General features: G+C 42.9%; 1 protein-coding gene and 1 pseudogene across 2 annotated transcripts in view; one reads left to right on the top strand and one right to left on the bottom strand.

Moving 5' to 3' along the window:
* The window catches only part of COLEC12 (collectin subfamily member 12), a 195,878-nt gene extending 193,049 nt beyond the window's left edge, over positions 1 to 2,829 (bottom strand). For both annotated transcript variants that reach the window (XM_041751113.1, XM_041751163.1), the window contains exon 1: positions 2,656 to 2,829. In XM_041751113.1, the coding sequence (XP_041607047.1) occupies positions 2,656 to 2,662 (7 nt within the window). In that variant the 5' untranslated portion in view covers positions 2,663 to 2,829. The remainder of the gene's footprint in view (positions 1 to 2,655) is intronic.
* Positions 2,830 to 13,735: 10,906 nt separating this feature from the next.
* On the top strand, positions 13,736 to 13,867 carry LOC121475535 (annotated as a pseudogene).
* Positions 13,868 to 23,482: the final 9,615 nt, after the last annotated feature.

Here is a 23,482-nt window from a genome sequence, read left to right as displayed (position 1 = left end):
CATTTGCAAGGCTTGTCATTGGCCTCTATTATTTAAGGAAATTAAGTTCTAATGAAACGTTGGCTTTCTTAAGCTAAATTAGTTAATTTAGTTAAAGAAAACTTTGGGTTGGTTACCTAATGGCAAATTGTCAAAATAATTCTACTTGGTAAAGGCAGCTTTCCTCTTTGGCTAGAAATATACTCTGTGCTTGGCTTTAGAGGGCTTGTGTCCAATTTCTCAGATCCACCCCCTTCCTGGCTGCTGCACCAACTGTGGGTTACTTGGCCACTCAGTTGTCTAAGATTTATTTACTTTTCTTCTGGTCTACACCGGAAGTTATCAAAACTGGTGTCCTAGGTCTTTCCAAGCAACACAGGGAAACTGGCAAAGCTTGTCTTTAGTGCCTACCACACTCCTGATTGCCAGTTCTTATTTGTTCTAGACTCAGTTTCCACACCTATAATGTATAGTTAAAATACCTACCTCATAGTGTTGTTGAGAAAATTAACTGTTAGAGTGCTTACACAGGGTATAGCACAGTCACTGGCACTTAGTAGGCACTATAAAATGATTGCTGTCCCCTTTCTTCCCCGTTTCACTAACCAGATAAATGAATGTAACTTTATGGCAATAGTTGGTAAGCAAAATTCCTACAGAATATTACCTTTTAAGTGACCTTCAAAGTGAGTAGTCTACTCTGGAATTCATCAGTCCCTTACTGCTCCTCCCCCACTGGGACAGAAGGTATGTGGGGCCAGTAGGCAGCGCCTGGATCACAGAAGGTAAGCAGTGAGGCAGGGGGTCTGCAAGCTGGTCCAGAATGCAGACTAAATGTCACAAATACACATTTAGGACTTTCAGGCATGTCTTCCATGGCAGATTTGAATTAATACTGAAAAATACCCAAATTGCAATAACGGTCATTTACTCAGTCAAAAAATATAAAATTTTCAGGGTTCAGGAATCTACACAGGAGCTGATGGAGTGAGCAGTTAGCTTATCTCTCCAACAATTCAAAAACTACTGGCCTCAGGGCAGCCCGGGTGGCTCAGTGGTTGGTTTAGCTTGGCCTTCAGCTCAGGGCGTGATCCTGGACACCCGGGATGGAGTCCCACATCGGGCTCCCTGCATGGAGCCTGCTTCTCCCTCTGCTGCTGTCTCTGCCTCTCTCTCTCTCTCTCTCTCTCTCTGTCTGTCTCTCATGAATAAATAAATAAAACCTTAAAACAAACAAACTACTGGCCTCAGCAATGATCAGCAATGAGAAGATTAACCTCTGGCTAAAATGATGGTACCTGAGCCCCAAAGTAACGTGTAGCATGTGAACTCTTTCCTTTCTGGGAGGATCCTTTCATCCGTGCTAGCCAAGGAAAGTGAGTGCTTCCCAAAATGTAAATGAGAGAAGAGACACTGAGTGGAAAAAGAAGGAACACACACCACTGGGTTTTGCAATTCCCTAGCCAGGAAAGTGTATCCCATCTTTTGTTACTCTTCTTGGGAGGGCCACTCTTCACCTGGCCCTGCCTTTCCTAGGGTCTCCTGATGAGGAAACTACTGGAAGGGCAAGCTAACTGGTAGGACATTACCACTCGGGATAATTTAGCGACAACTTCCTTTCACAGAAACCCAGAGGCAAAAGTTACTTTCCAAACGTGTGGGGCTCCCGGGGCCCCTCCCTGGGACAGAGTCCTAGCAAGTCAAAGCGATCCCAGGGCACGGTCCCTGGCGGGTGGAAGTTTGGTCGCGCGGTCAGATGGCATTTCGCACCCAGCCCCCTCCCTCGAGCCCGGCCCGCGCGGGGTCTGAAACGTGTTATCCCAGCACAAGACTAGAAACCGGAACCTTGTGTAAACACCACTCCAGCCCATCCCTGGACGCTTCCCTTTGATGCCTCTGTTGCAATTATTTATCTCCCATGTAAATCAGAATTCTGCTGACCAATCTCCATGTTTCTAATAAGCAGAGGGCTGCCCTGCAAAAGCCCTTCTCCTGGTGATTCCGCTTAAAGGTACGGTGACATGGACACTTCCCTAAACCGGCCCCGGAGACGGCCAACGCCGCGACCTGTGTCACCTCTGAACACACGTGGGCACACCAACTCCACGGGCGGGCACGTGCAAGGGACGCGGGGCTGAGGGCGGTTCTCTCCAGTCGGCGGGTCTGGTGGACAGAGATGCCAAGCGCCCTTCCCGAGCCAGCTGAACCCCGCGGGCACCTAATCATTGCCAGATGTGCGGAGGGCGCCCGGAGAGCATCCCGAGCCCCGGAGCCCGGCCGGCGGCACGTCGACTCCTCGGACGGGCAAACAGCACCCGCCGGCAGGGGAGGACCCGGAGCGGAGCGGCGAGCGCCGCGGAGCCGAGAACCGGCCGGAGGCAAGGAGGATGCCTCCACTCTCCCCGGCATGTTTTTCCAATTAGAAAGTTGGGAACTGGAATCCGTAAACAACGACTGGGGACTCCAAAGTACTTTGCGGAGACACGATGGGGAGGGAGGGGGACGCTCGCACGCTCGCGAACCCCGACCAGCGGGGTCTCCCGCCAGCCCAGCTCCGGGCCCGGGGGCGCCCCCCGCGTGCACGCACCAACCCGCGCCCGGCCGCCCCGCAGCCCCGCAGCCCCGCGCCGCCCGCCGCCGCCCGCCGCCGCCCGCCGCCGCCCGCCGCCGCCCTACCTTTCATGGTGACCGAGGGGACGCACCGCCAGCCAGGGAGCTCCGCGCCGCCGAGGAAGTCCGCGCTGAACCGCCGGTCAGTGCGCGCCCATGGCAGCCGCGCCGCGCGCCACCCGTCCGCGCCCCGAGCCTCCGCCGCCGCCGCCGCCGCCGCCGCCGGCCCGCGCTCCCCGCTCCGCGCTCTGTGCCGCGGGGCTGCCGCGCGCGCCGCTCACCCCGGGCGGGAGGCGCCGCTCCCGCCAGCGCCCCTCCCCCTGGCCCGCCGGGGTGCGCCGGGCCGCCGCGCCCACGCCCCCTCGCGCCCTCCCGCGCCCGCCCCGCGCCCGCCCCGCGCCCGCCCCGCGCCCGCCCCGCGCCCGCCCCGCGCCCGCCCCGCGCCCGCCCCGCGCCCGCCCCGCGCCCGCCCCGCGCCCGCCCCGCGCCCGCCCCGCGCCCGCCCCGCGCCCGCCCCGCGCCCGCCCCGCGCCCGCCCCGCGCCCGCCCCGCGCCCGCCCCGCGCCCGCCCCGCGCCCGCCCCGCGCCCGCCCCGCGCCCGCCCCGCGCCCGCCCCGCGCCCGCCCCGCGCCCGCCCCGCGCCCGCCCCGCGCCCGCCCCGCGCCCGCCCCGCGCCCGCCCCGCGCCCGCCCCGCGCCCGCCCCGCGCCCGCCCCGCGCCCGCCCCGCGCCCGCCCCGCGCCCGCCCCGCGCCCGCCCCGCGCCCGCCCCGCGCCCGCCCCGCGCCCGCCCCGCGCCCGCCCCGCGCCCGCCCCGCGCCCGCCCCGTGTAAACAACCCATTGATTCTTTCGAAAGAGGGAATTCTGCTCTAGAAAAAAGGTAATACAAAAGAAGAGAGAAAAATAAAAAGGTAATACATTCTAGAAGTGTCTTAGACTTTCCGTTCCAGGAGCCTTCTTCTTTTGAACATCAGGAAGAAACCTGTACACGGCTAGCAAAGAAAAAGACAAAAAAACAAAAACAAAACCCAGCACTTTTTATTTCATTTTAGGGGCTGATTAAACTACAGGATCCCTGGGGACTTGTTCCAGCTCTCACCAAGGAACCTGCCTTATCTTGCAGGGCAAGTGAGGGTTGCTAAAGGAAACCCAGATTATGGATTCTCAGCCATAGAGTAAATCCATAGTTTCTTTGTGTAATAATTTATCCAACTAAGAAATGGAGAGGATTTTGACTCCAATATTTGAATTAAAAATTATTTTAAAAATATGAATTATAGCTATGACACCAAAAACACAGTCAGTAAAAGTGAATATAGATAAATTGGATTTCACTAAAACTTAAAACTTGTGCATCAAAGGACACTATCAACAGTGTGGAAAGACCACCCACAGAAAATATTTGTAAATCATATATCTTGTAAGGGATTAATATTCAGACTATATAAAGAATGCTGCAACTCAACAACAACAAAAAGCCCAGTTCAAAAATGGACAAAGGACTCAAATAGAAATTCTCCAAAGATTTACAAGTGGTCAATAAACATTTGGAAAGATGTTCAACATATAATCATTAGGGACCATGCAAATCAAAACCACAGTGAGTACCACTTCATACCCATTAGGATGACTATTATAAAAAGTAAAAGTTTTTTTTTTTAAAGCAAAAAAAAAAAAAAAGCAGAAAACAAGTGTTGGCAAGGATGAAGAAATCAGAACCTTGTGCATTGCTAGTAGGAATGTAAAATGATGCAACCACTGTGGCAGACAACATGGGGCTTTCTCAAAAAAAAAAGTGAAACAGAATTATCATATGCTCTAACAATACTACTTCTGGATATATGCCCAAAAGAATGGGAAGGAGGGACTCCAAATACATATTTGTATGCCCATGTCCACAGCAGCATTATTCACAATGGCCAAAAGGTAGAAGCCATCAAAGTGTCCATCAACAAATGAATGTTAGTATATACCACATTTTTTTTGTTTATCCAACGGAGTATTATTCAGCTCTAAAAAAGGAAGGAAATTCTGACACATGCTATAGTATGAATAAACCTGAAGGCATTATGCTAAGTGAAAAAAAGCCATCACAAAAAGACAAACACCATATGATTCAACTTATATGAGTTGCCTAGAGTAGTCAAATTCATAAAGACAGGAAGTAGAATGGTGGTTGCCAGGGGCTGGGGAGGAAGAGAGAATGGGGAATTAGTGTTTAATTGCTACAGTTTTAGGTTTGGGAGGTGAAGAGTTCTGGAGATGGATGGTCATAATGGTTTAGGTGATAATGTGAATGCACTTAATGCCACTGAACTGCACACTTAAAAATGGTTAGGATAGTAAGTTTTATGTACATTTTACTATACCTTTTCTATTTTGTTGGAATAATTTCTAACAAACAAAAACAGTGAGGTAAAAACAAACAAACAAAAAAATCCCAAAACCCAAACCCTATGATGTTAATTATAATGAGTCAGACTCACAGACCTGCTGATGAGAAAGCAGGCTTGGCAGTTCTTTAGAAGACAGTTTTCAGGGGGGCTCCTGGATGATCACCTCCTTCAGCACAGAGTGGATGGAGCCCCTTGGGTATGTCCCACAGGTCCCCTGCCTGCCACCTCCCCTGAGTCCCACTCTGGAAGATTCAAGGGATGAAGGTTGTGGACACATGGAGATTGTCAGCTGACCAAGATTTCTTTGGTGAAAATCTGTGAGAGACGTTGAGGACGGAACTGGGGCTCAGAGAGGAGAAAGGAAGGGTAAAGGAGAGGAGGGAGGATGGTGTGGTTGGGAGGGACTCAATCATACCAGTGAAGATGCTTTGAACTCCTTAGCAGAAATGGGCTGCACGGCCTCCGGGTCAGTCTCAGGCCTCCTCACTTCCAGCAGCAGCAGCACCTGGTGTCCTGCATTCATGTTATAAACCTGGGGAAGGCATCATAGCATTTAACTCTCAGCCCAACTCAAGTTAACATTTAACTTGTGCTAAGTATCTCCTTTTTACTAATGACAAAGCCCTATCACACTTGCCTTCTCCCCTTCCCTTAGCCCTATGTTCTCACCAAGCTCTGCTTCTACCTTCAGAACATATCTCACACTTCTCCCCTTCTTTACATCTCCCAAGTAAAAACCACTATACCGATCTGAAATTCATCCAGAACCCTCCAAGTGGCCTCCCCACCCCACCCCCAACATGCAGCAGCCAGAGAGGCAAGGAAGAAGAGAGAGGGGAAACTCTATGTTCCCCCAGTTTAGTACCTTTAGAAAGTTTCCAGGCCTTTATATGCAAGCGGAAAAACCAGGCTGAGCCCAATGGGCTCCTTTAGTGAGGGAGAAGCTGAGAGGGTTGGGAGACCAAGGCAGACCAGAGCCCTGGAGGGGAGAGAGTTGCAGACAGTTTGTGCTGCAATACCTTGATCTCTGACCATCTCTACTTTGCTCTCTGATGGGCAGCCAGTAGCTTCTGGCAACCATCAAGGCTACCACCACCTCTCATTTGCCCACTCATTCCTCTTCTCTCCTTATGTAGCTCCTTTTGTTCCATTTCAGCCAAGCTATTCAGTGTGTCCCCACACTCGTATGCTTATTTCACCTATGAGGCTCTGAGCCTCGCATTCCACCTCTGAAAATATTCTCCTTTTCTCCATTGTATCAGTACATTTCTTTATGTCTGCTTTAAAAACACAACTCTCCATTTAGAAATGGAGCAAGGAAGTTCATCCTTCCTTCATCCAGCAAGGAAGTTTACATGATTACTAATGATTGTCATGGTGCTACACACTGCAGAGAATGCAAATTAGGGCCAGACAGTCCCCCAACCAGGAGTCTGGGTGGGCGAGACAGGGCATTCCAGAAAGGATCCACAGTAGAGACAGAAAGTGGGAGATGGCCAATGTCATGAGAGATATAAATAAAAGGCCACAGAAGGAAAAAAGTTGATGATTCCTGACTAAGACAGCATGGAAAACTGGGTATTAAAGATTTTAGCTGAGATTCAAATGAGCATGAAAAATGCTCCTACTGGTCTGGAGACAACAATGGCATCTGGGAGCCACCTATATCAGAATCACTCAGGGGTGTTTTTATAAAGTAGAGATGGTTGGACTTCACCTCAGACTCCTGAATCGGAATATTTCATGAAGAGTCTTGGGGTAATTCCATTTTCTAGCACTCCCCAGCTGATTTTTGTGCTCCCTGAACTTGGAGGATTCATCACAGTAGACTGAGCTTCTTCAGAGAAAGACCATGTCTTCTTCATCTTTGTTAACAACAGCTTCTAGCAATTAACAATCAAGTGAAAGAGTGAATAAATGAAAAGGGGATTAGTAATGGAAGAAGGTGCCCCAAAAATCCAGAGCAGGGAAAGCAAAATGTGTGGAACATCTGTTAGGATAGCCTTCTGTGAAGAATACTTGCTCTGAAAACCAAGCCTTTGAGTATGACAGGAGAATAAGCATCTTTTTTGAGAAGAATATTGACTTCTATAGTATGGTCTTCTGAGTCACTTCATATTCTCTACCATACTTCTAGACCAGCCAGTGTGCTGTTGAGCAAGTCCACTAAAACACTGGGATCCCATAAAGAAACTAGTAGTGGTATATGGACACCAGGTCCTCTGTCTCCATCCTCTGAAATGTGATTATCCTTGAGATCTCCATGAAAATTTTTGGATAAAGAAATATCTAATAGGTCTTTCGAAGCTTAGATTTCTGTCAGTTAGTGTTTCTGTTTCTTTGGTGTTTAAACAGCATTTTGAAAGAGGGCTCTGATTGAGAGCTGCTTATCCTATTTGTCCAAAAAACAACTATTTTATTCCATTTGATGTTTCACAGCTCAAAGGATCAGTCTGAAATTGTTCCTCTAGCTCACTACAAACCACTGTGATTCTCAGGATGGTACTGGAGCTTCTTTATAAGTTCAGTGAAGAGGCAAGGGCCCAAGAAAACAGAAATGTGGCTCTTGAGTTTCAGTTTGGAGACCAGGGTGCATCTTGAGGTAAACAGCAATCCCCCATCATGACCTGAGAGATAGCAGGTGGATGACCAGTAGCTCTGTTCCAACTCCAAAATGTCGACGATGGCTCTCCTACCATGTTTCAGACATATTACACCTGGATATTTCAATAAATCTATGTAAAAAAATAAAATAAGTGTTTCTTTTTGCTTTTAATGCATGTCTTTCCAGTGACATACATGGGAGGGATTTACTTTGGTTTCATGTGTCATTTGGCTTTCATTTTCATTCATTTCATTTGTCATTCATTTTCCTCTGAAGATGAAATGTGTCGATGTGAACAAAGCCACCATCTGGTAACCAGTGGAATTGGATTCCAAGGCAGGTTCTGTGAGAGGTATCTGATTGAGGGCAGGCCTTTGATTTTTCTAGGTCGAAGAATTCTCACTGTAAAATGACAGATTTTAGACTAAGTCATTTCATGGTCCTTTTTGGCTCAAAAACTCTAATATTAAATTCATGTAAACACTATTGAATAAAGAATAAACACACAGAAAACGTGAAAATTGGAAATTTAGATGCATTTTTGGATACATTTATTTGAGATATATATATATACATATATATATCTTCAAAATATGTCTGAATTTCCAACTTTCATATTGATCAGCTATAAATATATATATATCAGTGATCATATATACACACACACAAATACACACACATTTGTAGCTGATCACTTTTGAAAATATGTAGGATTACCTCAGAGGTACATCTTTGCCCATATACTCATGCTGATGTTCCCAGTGCATAGTCAGCATTCAGTAAATGTCTGTTGAATGAATAAATGAATGAGTATCCAAAGGCAAGTGAAACATTCAAAAGCTAGAGGAGCTAATTTATCTGTTCATCAATTTTCACCTAACTTTAAAGTGAGCCCCTTCTGGGGCAACTTCTGGGTGTCTCAGTCGGTTGGGCATCTGCCTTTAGCTCAGGTCACAATCTCAGGGTCCCAGAATCAAGCCCCACATCAGGCTCCCTACTCAGTGGGGAGCCTGCTTCTCCCTCTCCCTCTGAGCACTGCCCTATTTGTGTGCTTTCTCTCTCACATAAATAAATAAAATATCTTTTAAAAATAAAAATAAAGTGAGCCCCTTCTTTAGAGTGATAGCAAGAGCCATAGCTGACATTATGCAGTGCTTTCTATATTCTGGGCTTATGCATAGCCCTTCATACATATTACTATATCTTATTTATCAGATTCAGAAAATACTTGACACTTTAGGGAAATCACTTAATTTGAATATCAATTTCCTCCTATAAGAAGTGAGAACAGAATCTTCCTTGCAATATATTGTGAGGAATTAGAGATAATGTTTTAAAATACTTCATATGGGGTGCCTGGGTGGTTCAGGTAAGCATCTGACTCTTGCTTGACTCAGGTCATGATTTCAGGGTCCTGAGATGGAGTCCTGCATCCAGTTCTGCACTGGGCATGGATCCTGCTTGGGATACTCTATCTCTCTCTCTCCATCTTCCTCTCCCCACCCCCCAAAAAAATAAATAAAATACTTCACATATTTCCTGTCACTTAGGAGAAAGTTATCGAATTGTGGTAATTTTCCTTGTAATTAACTTATTTATTATCTCCTATTTTGCTTTTTAACGTAAAACATAAGACCATATTGAACAAAGGCAAAATAATAACAATTTGGCTGGGTAGAGAAGAGCCTAGTAAAGTTAATTTTAAATCTGAATGATGGAATATCTTTAAAGAGACAGTTTTATTTTTAAGAGCAAACAAGTACAAAAATAGTAGAAATCCTAAAGAGAAATACCTTAAGGGATAGATTAAATTGTTTATAATTCATACGTACATTGTTACTAAGTATGGTCTGCTCAAGATATTTGAACATAATTTGTTCTCTAAAGTAATTTAAACATTAACTTTGTGAATATTGTTTATACTATAATTTGATTAATAATAGTGAAAGGGTAAACTTGTGCTAAGCTTTCATCAAAATTGTTACAAATTCCAAATAAGTATATCAAGATTGGTGAAGTTTCATAGTATGGTCTTATTCCTATGTGGTATCATCTGTTGATATTATAGTCTTTCAAGGTTGGCAAAATTTTATTTTATTCCTTCTTATAAATAACTAGCCATTTTCATTGGAATTTTTAACTGTACTACATTTTACACTACATTTTTTTATTCAAGATTAAAATCCAATCGTTCTTTCCATTTTGGTTACTTATATCTTTCACTGAAGCAATCCATTATACATTGAATGTACATTTTTCTTTATCTTGAATGTACTTTCTTAGCACATAAGAATAGTACATATCAATATTCTAAAAGATTTACTTAAAGAGGACCAGAGGTGAAAATAACTTAAAAGATCTTTTATTTGCAAAGACTTTTTGCTGAATTGGGAAAGTGTTCTTTGTTATTGCTCCTATGCTCCTATGGGGTAGTGAATTCTTGGATAGCCCATTAAGTTGATTTGCTCTATAGACAGTAAGAGTTGTGGATTTCCAATCACACACGATTGAAATATTTAGTATCCATATAGTAGAAGCTCAAGTCCAGAAGGGTTCCACAACTTTTCTGAGTCCAAGACAATGGAGAATAAGGTTCCATTCGGGTTCCTATTGAATGTGTTCAAAATGAGCACATCTCAAATTGAATATGATTTCCCAAAAACTGTAGTTTCACTGAAAGAAAAACTGAAGACAGAAAAGAAAGAATAGGAATTGTATAACCAAACCTACAATGGTGCAAGAACCTGGGAATGTGGATAGCTTAAAGATAATTCTTTCCTTTTACTTAATATCTTCTATGGAGAAAGGATAGCTCATGAAATCTTTATAAATTTTTATAAGATCCTAGAATCCTAGATTTTAATGCGCTGTCAGGAAAATACCCACAGGTCAGACCCCAGGGTCCTGGTCCCAGCACAGATTATAGCTCATGCTGCTGGGGCCTCCCTACCTCTCAGTGTCCTTGTGCCTGCTCTGGGCAGCCCACTTCCACATTTTGTAAGCAGCTTCTCCTGATCTTCTCAAGGACCCTGCTTGACACCCACCTCCTCATCCTTAGTAGGTGACCTCATCTCCTTCTCTATGGAAAATCAGAGGTTATCTGGCAGGAATCCCCTCAAGTTCCTATGCTCTCCCCTACTCTTACCCCTTTACAACTTATCTTTCCTGGCACCTGGCCTCACACTTCCCATAATTATCACAGGAAGAGGCATCTTATCTGGCATGCAGGGCTCCCCTCCCAGCTGTGCTCTCAAACCACACCTCTCCCTGCTGTCATTCCCCATCCTCATCTATTACTTCTCTTTCTTTCTCTCCCCCTGTAGATTCCTCCCTTACTTCCTAAACTCTTCTTTCCCTGACAGCCAAGCCCCTGAAGTCATTTACACTTGCAGCGTCAGCTTGTAGGACCTGTTCCCTCTTCAAACATTGGCCACATGTCGGCTGCCACACGGTGGCGCTGGCCCTGCTATAACAGAGGTCTTTCAACCCATTCAAATGGCCAACTCCAGGGGGCACTTTGCACTCCATCCTTAATTCATTTAATTTCTCTTCTGTTGATGATCCTTGAACCTTCCTTTTCCCTCTGATAGGTGTCAACATGTCCCTGATTCTCCTACTAAGTCTGCCACTTTACTCTGTGTGTCTCCTCCTTATCTACCTTGCTTCAAAACAAGGATACTCCTAAGGATCCTACCATCTGTTCTGCCCTCAAGGACTCAATAACTGTTTGTTTCAGATGACCGCTTTTCCTGCCTGGACTTTTCTGCATTCCAGACATGAAGGTCTGATTGCTTACCAGGTATTTCAAAACCTTTCCCTTTCATGTAGAGTTCCAAATTTACTGTAATGAAATTCATCGTAATCACTTGTAGAATTTTCTAAAAGCATTCCTGGAATATAATTATATGTTCACACCTCTACTCCGGCCTTGTTGTGGGTGGAATATACTTCCCTGTCGCTTGATCTTGGGCTTGTCCATTTTGGCCATATTTGAGGTAACTTAAAATGTACCCTCCTGCTCTCTGATTATCTGTTATGAGAGGAACATGATCCAGATATCTGCTGTCCCTCAGCCTGGACCCCCAAATGGGAAATGTGAAGCCAACTACATGCCCCAGCACAGGGCCTGAAGATTCAACAACACTTGATTCCAGATATAGGGCCCAGGGGGTCTGCATGAAGTCTTCTGAAATTTATTACATTTATTACACAGGTGGCAATTAGTACAGAGGAGAACAATAAAAATAAATCCAAACTCTCCCATTCAAGATAAGTCTGTAAACCAATACTCTCAAAGCAAGTGAGAAAACAAATGTAATAAAGTATAAGGTGTTAGCGACTATTGCTACAACAACAATGTTGTGCAACAAAACTCAGTAACTTAAAAACATAGCCATTTATTCTCAAGTATGTGGAGTTGCTGGCAGGCTACTACTTGGCTGGGCTTGGCTAAACTCTAGGCTCTAGGAATCAGCTTCTGGGTTCCAGGTTCCATGTTAGTTTCAGGTCTGGTCCATGTGTCTCTCATCCCTCTGGACCAATACTACCTACCCGCATGAGTCTCGAGTGGCAAAGTAGTTGGACCTATTCTCAGTTTCCATTCATGTAGGAGTTAAAACCAGTCCCTGGTTTCTAAGGGTGAGCCAGGCTCACTTTTTCTATCTTGCCTCAGTTTTTTTAGTCCTTATTACCCCATAAGACATAAACTCCATGTCCACCTGTTTCCAGACCCTGAGCCTAGTAGACCACAGCTTCATCCTGCTAAGGACTAAAAGGTACTCTACTTCTAAATCTGGTCCAATGTTGTATTTATCTTACTTTTGAGATAGCAGTGACTTTCAAGTTTCTCTAGGTGTATTTTTCCCATCACAGCTCTGTTTGGCGTGGGGAGAAGGTGCTTGGAAACATGAACTCACAATGTTATCTTGACCAGAATTTTCCTGGACATTTCTACTTGCATGTTCACCAAGCACTTATACCTCATATATTCAAAACAGATTCCATTCACCACTTTCTCATAAAACTACCATTTTCTGTAGTCCCACTTAAAATTAATATTACACCATCCACTCGTTTGCTCAAGTCAGAACTCTTAGTCATTCTTTTCCTCTCACTTTCTGTATCTGCTTCCAATCTGACTACCAACTCCTCTGCATGCCAGCCCTCAATCCCATTGGTGAAGTCAGCTCACTAAAATGAACACCTTATTCTATTACTCCATAGCTTGAGGATAAAGTCCAGACTTGTAGCACAGCACAGTGGAAAGCACAGGCCTGATTCCCTCTGAGCCTCAGCTCCAGCTACTAATCTACTCCCAGTTCCTTGACTCTGGCAACTCTTTCTGGCTCTACGTTTCTTTTCATGTCCTTTGCAATGACAGAAATTCCTTTTCCTGGACTACCAGCCCAAGTCATGCATCCTTCTTTCCCTCTTCCTTCCCTCTGCTCTGCTCATCTGGTGAATCTTCAAGACTCAAGAACCTCCTGTTCTGAAAATAACTTCCACAAACCCCTCACCCCCAGAGTTGACTTATCCTTTGTACCTTCCAGGAATCTGATGTTACACCTCTATTACAGAACCTACCACACTAATTGGCATGTGTTTGCATACATTTGTTTTCCCAAGGAGGTTATAACCTTCTCGACAGCAGCTATTTTATTTTTCAATATCTAACACCAAATCTGACATAGAGCATGCACCCAACAAACGCTTTTTGAAGCCTTAGGATTAAACATAGGTGAGCCTTTTTTCCACCAGGTCTTCTGTTTTCTCATTAGTAGTTGAGGAAATAGACTGCATGACCTCTAAGAGTTCTTTGAGGCTCATCATACTGCCATTGGGATGCCTTGAATGTACATTTTAACTATAATTCACATGAAAATTACTATTTATAGATAACATCAGTAAATCTTTGATGTTTCAGGCCTCAAAAGATGATGGCAGTGAAATTGATGGTTGCTTTAATAAATGCTTCTAGTTTATCCTGGGTTTGGGAGGATTTTTTTTGATGTTATTGTTTTAGACTAAAAGCAAAATGTAAAGGAAGGCTGTCAGATAAAAGGTACTCTACTCCAAGTGTATATTGTACACAATTACTTTTGATTCGTTAATATAGTATTTATATTTTTATTTAAAGTATTTGATCACGCTTTGTGCAGTGGCAGTATTGTAGCCACTGAGGTTTATTCGAGGTGTGATAATTGCTAATTGAAAACTTTTCCTAAAGTATTTGATCATCATTTTGTTTCGATGGGAATCTCTTATTTGCAATTGTTTGGATTTTATGTTATTGTTTTAAGGATTTAAAAATCTATTCAAAGGACAGCTTAGCTAATGTGATATAACTGAAACAATTTGGAAATCAGAAATTTCATTTCAATCTCTGCCTGGCTTGGCTACCCCAAACTTTTCAGGTCCCTGTTGAAAATTTCAAGCACCTGTGCATGGCATGAAATTCACTAAGTGAACTAAAAGTTTGGTTTAAGTCACACATGACCAAAAAATTTGCCATTCATTATTTTATCAATTCAGCAAATATTCATGCAGTGTCTATTAGGAATCAAGCACTGGAAACATAACGGTGACACAATAGGGTGGTTTCTATCCTCAAGGATCTTAGCATTTATTGGGGGAAAGGAGCAATTATATAAGCACAAAAAATATGATGTGTAGTACTGATGAATTAAGAAGCTTTCCAGTAGGGATCTCTGGGTGGCTCAGCGGTTTGGCGCCTGCCTTTGGCCCAGAGCGCAATCCTGGAGTCCTGGGATCGGGTCCCGCATGGGGCTCCTGGTATGGGGCCTACTCTCCCTCCTCCTATGTCTCTGCCTCTGTCTATCATAAATAAATAAATAAATCTTAAAAAAAAAAAAGAAGAAGAAGAAGCTTTCCAGTGCATGTAACAAAACCTAACCCCAACTGGATTAACAACAAAGGAAACTTATTTTTAAAGATTTATTGATTTATTTGAGACAAAGAGAGTGTGCACACGAATACAAGGAGAGGGAAGGGCAGAGAAACAGGGAATCTTAAGGAGACTCCCGCTGGGCATGGAGCCTGACTTGGGGCTTGATCTCTGGCCCCTGAGATCATGACCTGAGCTGAAATCAAGAGTTGGACATTTAACCAACTGAGCCATGGAGGCCTGAACAACAGAAGAAATTTATATATACCTGTGCCCTCAGAGATAGGCTGGCTTCAGCAAAGCTTGATCCAGGCCGCTCAAAGCATATGACCAGACCCAGCACTTCTTTCTCTTCATTCCTCTGCACTGCCTCCATGATATGAGCTCCTTTGTCATGAGAACTCTCTTATGATTCCAAGATGGCTGCAAGTAACTCTGGAAGCTACAGGCTACATCATTAACTACTGTGGGGAAGAAGGAACCTGTGTCCCAGCATTCTCTACATTTGAACAAAAGTCTCAAGATTTCTTCAGATTGGATCAGCCTGGCACCTGGGCCTACACTGAACCAATCACTATGAGCAACTGAAGGGGATGTGTTTTCTGGGTGAGCCTTATCACGTGCTTCACCCCGGGGCCAGGGATGTAGACTGTGTTGTTCGATTGAGACAGAAGGTTGCAAGGGAAGAGGAGATAGGTGCCGGGCAGGCACTACAAGTGCTGTGATAGAAAAAGTATAGAGTGCTTTGGGAGGCAAGATAGCATAGTAGTTACAAACAAGGGCTCTGATGTTGCCTTTGTTTGAATGCCAGTTCTGGCAACTTACTTTCCTGCCCTATACTCAGCTTTCTCAAGTACACAATAGAGATGACAATAGTAACTTATGACTCAGGATAGTTTGAGGAATGAATCAGATAATGAATGTAAAGAGCCGAAGACAGTCCATGGCACTCTAAGCAGCTACTATATTTGTATGAAAGACACCTGCATCAGTCTGTAGGAGTTAGGGAAGGCTTCCAGGAGGAAGCAGCATTGATAATAACTCCTAAAGGAAAAGGAAAAGTCATCTAAGGAAAAAGGAGGATTGGTTTTTAAGAGAGAGTATACTGGCCCATCAAATTTTGGCCATAAATGGAACTTGTACAAACTCAGAAGAAAGAGTTTCTCATGTCTCATTTTCTACATGAAATGTATAATGATTTTAACAGACGTCTAATTTCTATAATGAACAGAGAGGACTAGCTTTTGAGAAGGGGAGCAATGTGGAAATCGAGCTTAATGATAAGAAATTTGGAAATAGTTTGTGCAAATTACTTTGGAATTTGGCTTTTTAAAATGGTATACGTATATGAAAAAGCTCTTGAGGATTTGATTTACCAAACATCCAACTGTTTGGTATGTTTATAACAATAGGGGTTTAGAAAAGAAAGAGAAGGAAGGAGTTTCACAGTCAACTCTTCCTAGACCTCTGAAGCTAGTGAGAGTTTGGATCTAAGACACACAAGACCCAGCTTGGAGAATCTGTGATTTATTAATCAAGAGTCAGAGAAGCACCAAGTAACTACAAAGCAAATTTACAGAAAGGAAATAAGACATCTTCCAGGGAAAAAGAAACCACAAACAATTGATCATGCAGGTCAGGGAGAACAGCCTGGCCTTCATCAACTCCATTCTTTCCCATATTCAGACCCTTCCTAAATTGTGTCTACAGTTACCAGCAGCAAGCTACAGAAGGCAGCCAGAATTCATAAACCCTCACTTAGTCACTTCTTTAGACAAGGCACTCTGTTAAATATGGGAAATTCAAAGATATATCAAACAGATACCCTTCTAGGCACTTGCCTTCTGGGAATAAGCATAGCTAGCTAACATTTATTGATCACATAACTCAGCAATCTGCTGTTCTGTGACTACAGATAAGGAAACTGATTCCCTGGAAAGGTAAGTAGCATGCTCAGAGTCCCACATGTGATCAGGGCCAGAACCAGGACTCAAACTCATGGCTGTCTGACTTTGGAAGTTTGCTCTTAACCCTGTTTGTGTTATCTGAGACACAGGACTCACTTTGGAGTTTACAAGAAGCAGGTGCAACATGTCCATAGACAGAGGTTCTCTAGGGGAAATGGCCAGGTTGGGGAAATGATGGAGATGGATGAACACCAGGTGGCTGGTGTGGGTTGCCAAATGGGTTGTTTTGAACATTTTCCCTCTGTTCTCAAAGGTGATTGACATCTGTTTAATCCTTTGTGGTGAATACCCTGATTTTCTCTTTCCAAAGAATAGTATTGAAAATTGTGCTGCTCAATAGGAGTGCTTTATGGGTTTTTATAGATGCACTGATTTTTTTCTGACAATAAAATCTAAATTCTAATTACTTTTATCATTAGCCCTGAATGAAATTGTAGTTATATACTAGCTATAAAACTATAAGCTTAATATAGAGAATTATACTCTAAGTTTCGTTAAATAATATGCATTATTTCCAATTTTAACTTATATCCAAAAAGAGAATGTTTAAATGAGCCCATGTGTATTGGGACCCTGACTGACTTAGTAGAGCATGTGACTCTTGATCTCTGGGTTGTGAGTTCGAGCCCTGCATTGGGTGTAGGGATTACTTAAAAATAAAATCCTTAAAAAAAACATAAAAGAACCTGTGTGTATGAGAGAGAGAGGGAGTGAGGGAGGGAAACACAGACTTTCTCACTAGAATGTTTTTAAGTCTGAAAAATTTTCTGATTATCTTGAGCACAAAAACAGTCCTTTCTCTCTCTTAATTTCCTTATTCATATTTTTATGAATTAGTAAAATTTGTTGTTGCTAAAAACCATTTGAAACATTTTTCAGCCACTTCAACAGTATTTTATAATATTCTTGATAAGGCAAAATTACACTGATTCTTAGGGAAGCATGCCAACCAAGAACTATCTCAAGAATGTGTAAATAATCTGATTTCTTCACCTCCTTTATTTTTTTGCATATTTTTATTGGAGTTCGATTTGCCAACACATAGTATAACACCCAGTGCTCATCCCGTCAAGTGCCCCCTCAGTGCCCGTCACCCAGTCACCCCATACCCCGCCCACATCCCCTTCCACTACCCCTTGTTCGTTTCCCAGAGTTAGGAGTCTCTCATGTTCTGTCTCCCTCTCTGATTTTTCCCACTCATTTTCTCTCCTTTCCCCTATAATCCCTTTCACCATTTTTTATATTCCCCGAATGAATGAAATCATATAATGTTTGACCTTCTCTGACTGACTTATTTCACTGAGCATAATACCCTTCAGTTCCATCCACGTTGAAGCAAATGGTGGGTATTCGTCCTTTCTAATGGCTGAGTAATATTCCATTGTATACATAGACCACATCTTCTTTATCCATTCGTCTCTCGATGGACACCGAGGCTCCTTCCACAGTTTGGCTATTATGGACATTACTGCTGTGAACGCTGGGGTGCAGGTGTCTTGGTTTTTCACTGCATCTGTATCTTTGGGGTAAATCCCTAGTAGTCCAATTGCTGGGTCATAGGGCAGATCTATTTTTAACTCTTTGAGGAACCTCCACACAGTTTTCCAGAGTGACTGTACCAGTTCACATTTCCACCAACAGTGAAAGTGGGTTCCCCTTTCTCCACATCCTCTCCAACATTTGTTGCTTCCTATCTTGTTAATTTTCACCATTCTCACTGGTGTGATTCACCATTCTCACTGGTAGCTCATTGTGGTTTTGATTTGTATTTCCCTGATGGCAAGTGATGCAGAGCATTTTCTCATGTGCTTGTTGGCCATGTCTATGGTCTTCCTCTGTGAGATTTCTGTTCATGTCTTTTGCCCATTTCATGATTGGATTGTTTGTTTCTTGGCCATTGAGTTTAATAAGTTCTTTATAGATCTTGGATACTAGCCCTTTATCTGATAGGTCATTTGCAAATATCTTCTCCCATTCTGTAGGTTGTCTTTGAGTTTTGTTGACTGTATCTTTTGCTGTGCAGAAGTTTTTTATCTTGATAAAGTCCCAATAGTTCATTTTTGCTTTTGTTTCCCTTGCCTTCATAGATGTATCTTGCAAGAAGTTGCTGTGGCCAAGTTCAAAAAGGGTGTTGCCTGTGTTCTAGGATTTTGATGGATTCTTGTCTCACATTTAGATCTTTCATCCATTTTGAGTTTATCTTTGTGTCTGGTGTAAGAGAATGGTCTAATTTCATTCTTCTGCATGTAGCTGTCCAATTTTCCCAGCACCATTTATTGAAGAGACTGTCCTTTTTCCAGTGGATAGTCTTTCCTGCTTTGTTGAAAATTAGTTGACCATAGAGTTGAGGGCCCATTTCTGGGTTCTCTATTCTGTTCCATTGATCTATGTGTCTGTTTTTGTGCCAGTACCACACTATTTTGCTGATCAAAGCGTTGTATTACAACTTGAAATCCGGTATTGTGATGCCCCCCAGGCCTGGTTTTCTTTTTCAATATTCCCCTGGATATTTGGGGTCTTTTCTGATTCCACACAAATCTTAAGATTATTTGTTCCAACTCTCTGAAGAAAGTCCATGGTATTTTGATAGGGATTGCATTGAACGTCTTCACCTCCTTTAAAAAATAAAGATTCATTTAGTTGAAATCCCCTTTGGCAACTGTTTATTCAGTTTCTGGATCTTCCATTACAGCAAATTGATCTCTTTGGTTGTTCATAGCACATGGAGGTGGATCACAATTTTGTGAGTGTTCTGAGCACTTATAGAGATTACAGGGTGGTGCTGTCAAAACAATTGAAGTACAATGACTAGTGGGGCACGTGGGTGGGTTTAGTTGGTTGAATGACTCTTGACTTTGGCTCAGGTCATGATCTCAGGGTTGTGAGATCAAGCCCCTCATGAATCTCTGCGCTCAGCAGGGAGTCTGCTTGCTATTCTCTCTCCTTCTCCCTCTGCCCCTACCCCCCAAAAATTTTTTTTAAAAAGTCTTTAAAAAAAAGTGTAACCACTGGTATCTCACTATTCTATTGGCTATCTTTCCACAAAGTTGCTATTTGAATAAAAAATTACTTATTGACCAGATCTTGCCTTCCAATATGGTCAGGAAGCAAATCCTTCACATATAAACATATCTTTCTTTGGTGTTGGACTAACAGTAAAATATATGCTTTACTATAACAAGGTATACATTATGGACCCTTAGCTGAATAAAACAATATACAGTAAACATGGATCGAAAGTTAGTGGCCCAGGGATCCCTGGGTGGCTCAGTGGATTAGCACCTGCCTTTGGCCCAGGGCGTGATCCTGGAGTCCTGGGATCAAGTCCCGCGTCGGGCTCCTGGCATTGAGCCTGCTTCTCCCTCTGCCTGTGTCTCTGCCTCTCTCTCTCTCTCTCTCTCTCTCTGTGTGTGTGTGTGTGTGTGTCTATCATGAATAAATAAATAAAATCTTTAAAAAAAAAAGTTGGTGGCCCATCTAGGAAGGGCTTGTAGCACAACTGTGTCACAGAATAGCTGCTTGGTATCACTAGCTGAGGGGTCACAGCATGAGCTTTCGAGTCACAAATGCCTGAATTTAAATTTCAGTTATGACACACTGATCAGCCAAGTGACATTGACCAAGTTGTTTAACCTCTCTAAGAATCTCACATTCCTCCGATGTAAAACCAGGGTGATAATATGTCCTTATAGAAGTATCATGGAGGTTAAATGAGATAATACATGTAAAGTATTTAAAACATAGCAATTTCTCACTAACTACCAGTTACTATCGACTATCAGTTTTTTAGATACTTTTCAAAGTCCCTCATTTTTGTGATTAATTGAACTGCCTGTGTCTACAACGTTGGCTAATTCATCTTTTCAACAAATGGTGTTAGGAAACTGGACAGCTACATGCAAAAGAATGAAACTGGACCATTCTTACACCATACACAAAAATAAACTCAAAATGGATTAAGGACCAAAATGTGATACCTGAAACCATAAAAATCCTGGATGAGAGCACAGGCAGTAATTTCTCTGACATCGGCCATAACAATATTTTTCTAGATATGTCTCCTGAGGCAAGAGAAACAAAAGCAAAAACAAACTATTGGGACTACATCAAAATAAAAAGGCCTGCACAGCAAAGGAAACAATCAACAAAGCTAAAAGACAACTTAGTGCATGAGATAAGATACGTGCGAATGACCTACCTGATAAAAGGGGTTAGTATCTAAAATATAGAAAAAAACTTATACAACTCAATACACACACAAAAAAACCACCAAATAATCCAATTTAAAAATGAGCAGAAGGGAACCCTGGGTGGCGCAGCGGTTTGGCGCCTGCCTTTGGCCCAGGGCGCGATCCTGGAGACCCGGGATCGAATCCCACGTCGGGCTCCCGGTGCATGGAGCCTGCTTCTCCCTCTGCCTGTGTCTCTGCCTCTCTCTCTCTCTCTGTGTGACTATCATAAATAAATAACAATTAAAAAAAAATGAGCAGAAGACATGAACAGACATTTCTCCAAAGAAGATATCCTGATGGCCTATAGACACAATGAAAAGATGCTAAACATCACTGACCATCAGGGAAATGCAAATCAAAACTACAATGAGATGTCACCTCACATCTATCAGAATGGCTAGTATCAATAACACAAGAAACAACAGATGTTAGTGAGGATGTGGAGAAGATGAACGCTTGTGCACTATTGGTGGGAATGCCACCACTATGGAAAACAGTATGGAGGTTCCTCAAAAAGTTAAAAATTGAACTACCCTATGATCCAGCAATTCCATTGCTGGGTATTTACATGAAGAATACAAAAACACTAATTAAGAAAAGATATATGCACCTCTATGTTTATTGCAGCATTATTTACAATAGCCAAATTATGGAAGCAACCCAAATGTCCACCAATAGAAGAATGAATAAAGATGATGTGATATATAATATGTATATACAACGAGATATAACTCAGCTATAAAAAAAAAGAATGAAATCTTGCCATTTGCAATGACATGGATGGAGCTAGAGAGTATAATGCTAAGTGAAATAAGTCAGACTGAGAAAGACAAATACCATATGTTTTTACTCATTTGGAATTTAAGTAACAAAACAAATGAACAACAACAACAACAACAACAAAAAAGAGACAAGCCAAAAAGCAGACTTTTAACTGTAAATAACAAACTGAGAGTTACCAGATAGGAGGTGGAGGGGTAGCAACAGGTGAAATAGGTGAAGGGGATTAAGAATGCACCTGGGTGAGGGGATCCCTGGGTGGTGCAGTGGTTTGGCGCCTGCCTTTGGCCCAGGGCGTGATCCTGGAGACCCGGGATCGAATCCCACGTCGGGCTCCCGGTGCATGGAGCCTGCTTCTCCCTCTGCCTCTCTCTCTCTCTCTCTCTCTCTCTCTCTCTCTCTCTCTCTCTCTCTGTGTGTGTGTGACTATCATAAATAAATAAAAATTTAAAAAAAAAAAGAATGCACCTGGGTGGCACAATCAATTAAAGCGACTGACTCTTGGTTTCAGTTCAAGTCATAATCTTAGTAAGGTCCTGGGATCAAGCCCCAAGTCAGAGGCTCAGCCTACAGTCTTCTTGTCCCTCTCCCTCTGATCATCCCCCTACTTCTCTCTCTTTTTCTCTCTCTCAACTAAATAAATATTTAAAAAAAAAAAAGGAGTACACTTATCACATGGAACTGTTGACTCACTATATTGTATACCTGAAACTAATTGACACTGTTCATTAACTATACTGGAATTTAAATTAAAAAAAAAAAAGAATGTTGGCTAATTCAATTATCTTCTCTCCACTGAATGCCTCTATCTTGTCTCTATCGTGTGCTCCCTAATAATTTGTAGTTCCTGATTATTTACAATTATCAACGGTATTGATCTCTCCTTTAAAGTCCTCACACCTCAAACTCAGATGATGTGAGCCTCACAATTGTCCAGACTGACCAAGTATGTTCTTTGCCACCCACACTATGTTTTACTCAAAAGCTACCAGTTTCCTGATCCTTGAAAACTCAGGGCAAACCAAGCCCTAAGTTAAGTTTCTACTCTACGTGGAAACTTTGAGAAGCTTCCTCTTGGAACAAAGCTTCTTCTTTCCTCCAAAATCCAAGTCTCTATCTGGAGGCTCTGATTTCTGATCAGCTCTTCATTCCTTACCCCTTAGCCTCTGAGCTCCTCTTGCTGACTGTCAACCCACTCATTACAAGCCCTGGCTAGAGACATTATAAAAAGGATCCATGCTTGGATGGACTTTGTGATACCTTTAAGTGCTTAAAGCTCAGAGCTGTCTGGTTTTATAACCCACCCCTTCCCCCTGATAGTAAGTTCATAGGTGATTCTGCACCGAAACACTTAGAAATGCAAACCAACTTTCATCAAACCCAAGGCATTCTCAGGTGAGTTCCCTTCCACCTCATGTCCTTGGTCCTGACACATATCCTGCCTTGTTGCTCAAACGTCAAATTTGGAGCGGCCTCGGCAATACAAATCTTCACAGCTGGAGCCACCACGTGCCAAAGAAACAAAAACATGCATCATAGTGTGAAAAGTACCCAAATGCAAGACTAGAAATGCTGATACTGACTTTTTGGATTCTAGAAATTTCAGGGGCACCCAGGTGGCTCAGTCAGTTAGGTGTCTGACTCTTGATTTCAGCTCAAGTCATGATCTCAAGGTTATGAGATCGAGCTTCATGTTGGGTTCTGCACTCAGCACAGTCTGCTTGAGTTTCTCTCCATCTGCCCCTCCTGCCATATGTGCTCTCTCTCTGTCTCTCTACAATAGGTAAATAGATTAAAAAAGAAAAAAATAAATTTCCATGCATGAATTGTAATTGGATAAAGGAGAGAGATGATGAGTGATCATGTTTATTAAATATTTGGCTTTGGTTCAACAAGATGAAATCTTGATTATCAGATAAAAGGTATGTCTAAGCATAACTTCAAATGATGTCATTATTTTATTCATCAGTCTTAGATCAAGCTAGAGATAAGGCAGACTGGTAGACAAAA

This window comes from Vulpes lagopus, chromosome 1 (genome assembly GCF_018345385.1).
Source record: "Vulpes lagopus strain Blue_001 chromosome 1, ASM1834538v1, whole genome shotgun sequence".
In the NCBI taxonomy this organism is placed as follows: domain Eukaryota; kingdom Metazoa; phylum Chordata; class Mammalia; order Carnivora; family Canidae; genus Vulpes; species Vulpes lagopus.
This window is presented reverse-complemented; position numbering and strand designations above follow the sequence as displayed.